The sequence below is a fragment of the Branchiostoma floridae genome, chromosome 4 (genome assembly GCF_000003815.2).
Source record: "Branchiostoma floridae strain S238N-H82 chromosome 4, Bfl_VNyyK, whole genome shotgun sequence".
In the NCBI taxonomy this organism is placed as follows: Eukaryota; Metazoa; Chordata; class Leptocardii; order Amphioxiformes; family Branchiostomatidae; genus Branchiostoma; species Branchiostoma floridae.
In genome coordinates, this window is record NC_049982.1 from 22,741,696 (window position 1) to 22,749,150 (window position 7,455).

Genomic DNA, 7,455 nt, shown 5'->3' on the forward strand with positions numbered 1-7,455 from the left:
ACCTTGGCTATACCTTGGTCATACCTTGGTCATACCTTGGCCATACCTTGGTCATACCTTGGTCATACCTTGGTCATACCTTTGTAATACCTTGGTCATACCTTGGTCATACCTTGGTCATACCTTGGTCATACCTTGATCATACCTTGGCCATAACTTGGCCATACCTTGGCCATACGTTGGTCATATCTTGGCCATACCTAGGTCATACATTGGTCATACCTTGGTCATACCTTCGTCATACCTTGGTCATACCTTGGTCATACCTTGGTCATACCTTTGTCATACCCTGGCCATACCTTGGTTATACCTTGGTCATACCTTGGTCATACCTTGGCCATACCTTGGCCATACCTTGGTCATACCTTGGTCATACCTTGGTCATACCTTGGCTATACCTTGGTCATACCTTGGTCATACCTTGGTCATACCTTGGTCATACCTTGGCCATACCTTGGTCATACCTTGGCCATACCTTGGTCATACCTTGGTCATACCTTGGCCATACCTTGGCCATACCTTGGTCATACCTTGGCCATACCTTGGTCATACCTTGGCCATACCTTGGTCATACCTTGGTCATACCTTGGTCATACCTTGGTCATACCTTGGTCATACCTTGGCCATACCTTGGTCATACCTTGGTCATACCTTGGTCATACCTTGGTCATACCTTGGTCATACCTTGGTCATACCTTGATCATACCTTGATCATACCTTGGTCATACCTTGGTCATACCTTGGCCATACCTTGGTCATACCTTGGTCATACCTTGGTCATACCTTGGTCATACCTTGATCATACCTTGGTCATACCTTGGTCATACCTTGGCCATACCTTGGTCATACCTTGGTCATACCTTGGCCATACCTTGGTCATACCTTGGCCATACCTTGGCCATATCTTGGCCATACGTTGGTCGTACCTTGGCCATACATTAGGCATACCTTGGTCATACCTAGGTCATACCTTGGTTATACCTAGGTCATACCTTGCTCAAACCTTCGTCATACCTTGGTCATACCATGGTCATACCTTTGTAATACCTTGGCCATACATTGGTCATACCTTGGCCATACCTTGACCATACCTTGGTCATACCTTGGTCATACCTTGGCCATACCTTGGCCATACCTTGGCCATACCTTGGTCATACCTTGGTCATACCTTGGCCATACCTTGGTCATACCTTGGTCGTACCTTGGCCGTGCCTTGGTCATACCTTGGCCATACCTTGGCCTTACCTTGGTCATATCTTGGTTATACCTTAGTCATACCTTGGTCATACCTTGGGCATACCTTGGTCATACCTTGGCCATACCTTGGTCATACCTTGGCCATACCTTGGTCATACCTTGGTCATACCTTGATTATACCTTGGTCATATCTTGGCCATACCTTGGTCATACCTTGGCTATACCTTGGTCATACCTTGGTCATACCTTGGCCATATCTTGGTCATACCTTGGTCATACCTTGGTAATATCTCGGTCATACCTTGGTCATACCTTGGCAAAACCTTGGCCATACCTTGGTCATACCTTGGTCATATCTTGGTCATACCTTGGTCATACCTTGGTCATACCTTGGTCATAACTTGGTCATTCCTTGGTCATACCTTGGTCATACCTTGGTCATACCTTGGCCATACCTTGGTCATACCTTGGTCATACCTTGGCCATACCTTGATCATACCTTGGTCATACCTTGGCCATACCTTGGCCATACCTTGGCCATACCTTAGGCATACCTTGGACATACCTTGGTCATACCTTGGTCATACCTTGCTCAAACCTTCGTCATACGTTGGTCATACCTTGGTCATACCTTGGTCATACCTTGGCCATACCTTGGCCATACCTTGGTCATACCTTGGTCATACCTTGGTCATACCTTGGTCATACCTTGGCCATACCTTGGCTATACCTTGGTCATACCTTGGTCATACCTTGGCCATACCTTGGTCATACCTTGGTCATACCTTGGTCATACCTTTGTAATACCTTGGTCATACCTTGGTCATACCTTGGTCATACCTTGGTCATACCTTGATCATACCTTGGCCATAACTTGGCCATACCTTGGCCATACGTTGGTCATATCTTGGCCATACCTAGGTCATACATTGGTCATACCTTGGTCATACCTTCGTCATACCTTGGTCATACCTTGGTCATACCTTGGTCATACCTTTGTAATACCCTGGCCATACCTTGGTTATACCTTGGTCATACCTTGGTCATACCTTGGTCATACCTTGGTCATACCTTGGCTATACCTTCGTCATACCTTGGTCATACCTTGGTCATACCTTCGTCATACCTTGGTCATACCTTGGTCATACCTTTGTAATACCTTGGCCATATCTTGGTTATACCTTGGTCATACCTTGGCCATACCTTGGCCATACCTTGGTCATACCTTGGTCATACATTGGTCATACCTTGGCCATACCTTGGCCACACCTTGGCTACACCTTGGTCATACCTTGGTCATACCTTGGCCATACCTTGGTCATACCTTAGTCATACCTTGGTCATACCATGGTCATACTTTGGCTATACCCAGAGGCGGCGTCAGGAATTTTCGTCTGGGGGGGGGGAACTTTTCCTAACAGATTTTTGCGGCTTACGCTTACGTAGCGCCGAAGGCGCTACCCGTCGCACTGTAGGCGCGACCACGCTAGGGGGGTCCTGGGGCATGCTCCCCCGGGAAAATTTGAAATCTAGACCCTCTAAAACGGCTTTTTTTGTGTTTTGACGGGCAAATTTTACTGCCAAACCAAGCAAAGTTTGATGGCATTTCTTTTAGAAAGACACATGGTTTTAGCGAGGGCGATGCCTCCAAAATATTTTCACGATTTCGAGTGCCGAAGGTGCGAGCTGTCCTAAGGTTGGTTGGTCTTGGGAAATTTCGAAATCTGCCCCCTATGAAACAACATTTTCTGTATTTTGAGGGACAAATTTTGCTGGTAGACTATGCTAAATCTTATGCCATTTTTGTCAAAGAAAAAGATGTTGGAGGGCGATGACATAAGCTACCACGCACAAATTTCCTCCATGTCGTTGTGAGCGCCGGAGGCGAAAGTCATCGCTTGGGAGGTCCGGAGAAAATTTTAAAATCTTGACCGTCTGAAACGTCATTTCCTGCATTTTAGTGGCACTTTCTGCTTGTAAACTAAGCTAAGTACGATAGTACAATTTCTATTGGTTTAAAAGATTTTTCAGAGCAACGCTACAGCAAAATATTGTCCTGCGCCAAAGACGCAGCCGTCACAAGGGAGGTCTGGCGAAATTTTGAAATCGGGACTCTCTGAAACGCCATTTCTTGCATTTTCAGGGGTAAATTTTGCTGTTAGACTAGCTTGATTTTATGAAATTTTCATCATCAAAAAAATACACAAGGTGTCAGCTTGATTTTTTTTGGGGGGGGGGCGACGCCCCCCCAACATATTTTCCGGGGGGGCAGCCGCCCCCCTGCCCCCCCGGTGCCGCCGCCACTGGAAGTACACCCACAGCTGTTGTGATAGTTCTGAAGAACTCTTATACATGTAATAGAGTAATCCCAGGACCTGTGACCCAAAATAGACAGCATTTTTAATGTAATAAAAGAGAAATTGTCAAAATTAAAATGTTACTTTGTATAATATGTCATGCAGAGGCCCTACAGGAATTCCTACCAGATGAAAAAAGATCATCATAGTGTTTACCCCAAGTTTGGTGACACTGCAGACTTTGAACTCTGACAGTAAACAAACATTAGAGGCATGTGATCCGTACAGAGATCAGAGTCTTCTGTAGTGTGTGCAGCCCCAACATGAAGAAGACTGTTGCTCTGCTTTGTGTGACTCTAGTCGCCGTGTGGGGCTGTCAGCCTCCTGACTGTGACAGGCAAGACTGTGGCACATGCGGTAATTTGTCACCATAAATAATTGTAAGGGTTATTGATGTATGTCAGGCTAACTGGATTAGAGATTAAGAACCTGTTTACACCAGGAAAAGTTTTGGTTGTACAACCAGCTGCTGTGCACTGTGTTGTAAAATAAGGATGGCCCATTCTCCTACGCACACAGATGGATCAGCGTTGTTATATAATCCTAATCTGGTCCAGGAGGTTCTACAACACAGATTCATCTCTGCTGTAGGAGAATGCCCTAAGCCATTGTTTAAGGATTAGCAAGCTCAGTAGATAAAACAGCAAACAAATTGCAAACATACAGGGAAATGGAAGATAATTACTGGTAAACAAGTCACGACGACAAAGTGACAGACAACGCATTTGTGTTCACATTAAAGGAAAAGAGTGTCACAGACGTCTCAACATGCACCCTTCAACTCTGTGGTTGATGTATGGTCATAAGGTATCTGATGCTGTAGATGTGTTCACATGAAGCAAAAAACGGCATTGTCAAAGACGGACGACTTTTGCATATGTCATCATCATACAACCAGAAATTTTCCTTGTGTGAACCGACCCTAAATGATCGTTTGAACAAGGTGGAGGTTAAGGTGTTTTGATTTGCTTGTTGGAGATTCTTCAACAACTTAACATTTGATAACATATTACTACTGATGAAGTCCAGCTACATGATACTGGTAACTTAATCTTTATTGGGACCTGCACTGAGGGGAGCACAGTCAATGCTTGAATTACTTATACGTGTTAAATTCAGAAAGTCAGTATCTATGTATACATTATATTCAGCAGGGTGACTCCACTTGATGCTGAGTAATTCAGGTGCACTGATTACGGTATAAAGTTGAATTTGAGCATGGTTTACGAATTATTTGGAATTAGAATGGTTGATTAAATAAAAATGCTCTATGGAAAAGGACATGCATTATCCCCCTTTATGTTAAACTAACTGAGTCTTTTTTTTTCTAAACACCAGGAAATGCCTGCTGCTCTCTGACGTTTCACTTTGGTAAGATTCTCATGCAGTTATTTTTCAATAAGAATTTCATTTTGCAATTGAGATCTAAAAAGTCTTCATAATAGTATGTACATATGCATGGTACACATGCATTTTAATGAAGATTAGACATTCCCCAATTAGTGGTTATTTCAAGCAACTGAATATGATTTTGGAAATTGTCTAACATTTCAGCCTCCAAAAGGCTCCAATATTTCTTGTCAGAACATCATCATTACCTCATCATGTGAAGAATATGCACAACATATCAGTAGGTAAACTGGGTAACAAGGTAAACTGGATTTCAATAGGTTTGATATATATCAAATTTTACATGAAATTTTCCCAACTCTTCAACAGATCTTTATGCCTTTCATTTGTACTAAACTTTTGTAATTACTTAACATTTGTATTAAACTTTTAAGATGGAGTCACCAGTGAATCTGCCTATAACAAGATCACGACCAGCCTCCAGAATGGTAAGTATTGACCAGTGCAGTAAAAACAACCATAGTAATCAGTTGTGCTTCTGTTTTGTGTAAACATGTGCTGAAGTGATCAGTTGAACTCATCTGATGAAAGGTTACTTTGTGAGGCACTTCTAAAATACAGGTATTGGTCTTCATCTGAGTTATTCAAAACACCATCGATCTAGAAATTGTGTGGTCAAAGGCATACCGGTAGATTTGAGAAGAAAATATAGTTCTTCTACAGTTAACCCTGATGAAACGTTAACACATTGCTTCAGTAACATTCAGTTCAGAACAAAGTTGATGTTCCAGCATCTGCTGCTAGGTGGCGCTGATGAGAGGTACAGATACATTGGAGGTGTGGACATGAGGACCTACAATAACACAGCATCCTTCATACTTCAGGTACTTAATTTAGGATGAATGATATATATCTTTAGATTAAAAAGTACCACGTTTACCTGCTGTAGGCCTGTTCTCATTGAGGATATGTCTTTGATAGGTCTTGCTAAGGAAGATAATATTTTTAGGTATGTAAATGTTCAAAAGTTCCAATAATATTTTGTTCAAACTGTCTTCCGTGGGAGTAGTAAAACCAATTTGAACAGTATCCTCTTTCTTACCATTATCAGAGCAGGTTGTCCTCTAATTATGGAAAAAGTCATGCTTTTTCAACAGCTTAGGATGCAATGTGTCTCTGCCACTGCTCACATTTTTTTCTGGACCTTATAAGCACACCATGCAACACCTATTTTTTCTAAAGGTGCAGTGGTTTAGTGCTTAAAGCTCTTTAATATATGATATCAATGGTTTACATGATCTCTGTATTGAAAGACAAAAAAGAAGTCTGATTCATTGACATGGAAGTTTTCTCTCCACAGGGTGTTCATATGACATATGTGCATCGTTACAACGACACCCTGAACTTTGTCCTGACGGATGACATGAAACCGTCCATCCACCCCCTGGGCACCACTCTCCATGCCTTCTCCATCTCTCAGATTGCAGGGGCGTACTGTGATGACGGGCAGAACTACAAGAACCTGGTGAGATTCGTCAAGGGCCTGAGTAAGTAAATATTATTTGCCATGTTATTCAAAGACAAAACTGCCCAAGAACACCAAAAGTCAAGATATGGCCAAGGAATAAAGTCAAGTGGTACAGACACAACAGGGAGGTGGACGCTACAGGGGGTACGGACACCACAGGGGGTACGGACATTACCGAGGGTACAGACATTACAAGGGTACAGATCTAGACATAGAGATATTGTAAATTTACTGTTCGAGTTTAATTACTGCAACATCATTATTTTTTTTATTTTCTTTCAGATATGAAATACACTGAGACCACGGTTGCTGGCTGTCCCAAACCGACGTAGAACAGATACACGGCACCACACGGGAAAAATCTGTAGGTTCGTCATTCCCAGACAAGGCTTCAAAACATCCTTACTGCAATGATTAACAGGCTACAGTCATATTAATTTGGGACATCTCTTGAAAAATAGATGGGAAATCATGTTAAAGCCAAATGTTTGGTCCAAGAATTTTGTCATCACTATAAAAGCAATGGCACGTACAATATAATTTTGATACTTATAGCCTAATCTTTAATATGACATGTATTAGGAGAACATGACATGTACTTTGATATGTAGAGTGCTACAGTTATACTGTAGTATGTGAGTGATTACATAATATGAAAAGAAGTGTGTCTTTTGTAAGAATGTCATTATTACAGTCTTTTTGCTGTCAAATTGTTTTGTTGTTATTGTGAATTCATTTTTTAAGTTCGCTATTACGTCTTCTGAAGCAGTCAAAACGGTGAAATTCTGAAAATATAGTATGACAAAAAGGCATGTTTTCGGTAAAAGTGCCACCTGGGTTATCTGACATCCTATTCAGCACCAAGGACAGGGACACTGGTTTGAAGCATCACTCCTTGGGTAGACCAACATTGATATGTGCACATTACTGAATGTACTCACTATACTTTGAAGAGTAGAGGTTAGATAGCTATGAGAGTTTGTCTATAAAAATAGAGAGAATTTCTAGAAATGATAAGCCTTA

At 41.9% G+C, this 7,455-nt stretch overlaps 1 protein-coding gene across 1 annotated transcript in view; it reads left to right on the top strand.

Annotated features, from left to right (window-relative positions):
- The window catches only part of LOC118414226, a 38,877-nt gene extending 31,732 nt beyond the window's left edge, over window positions 1-7,145 (top strand). The window contains exons 2-6 of the mRNA XM_035818116.1: window positions 4,893-4,925; window positions 5,339-5,392; window positions 5,709-5,788; window positions 6,265-6,451; window positions 6,715-7,145. Coding sequence (XP_035674009.1) covers window positions 4,893-4,925; window positions 5,339-5,392; window positions 5,709-5,788; window positions 6,265-6,451; window positions 6,715-6,764 — 404 coding nt within the window. The 3' untranslated portion in view covers window positions 6,765-7,145. The remainder of the gene's footprint in view (window positions 1-4,892; window positions 4,926-5,338; window positions 5,393-5,708; window positions 5,789-6,264; window positions 6,452-6,714) is intronic.
- Window positions 7,146-7,455: the final 310 nt, after the last annotated feature.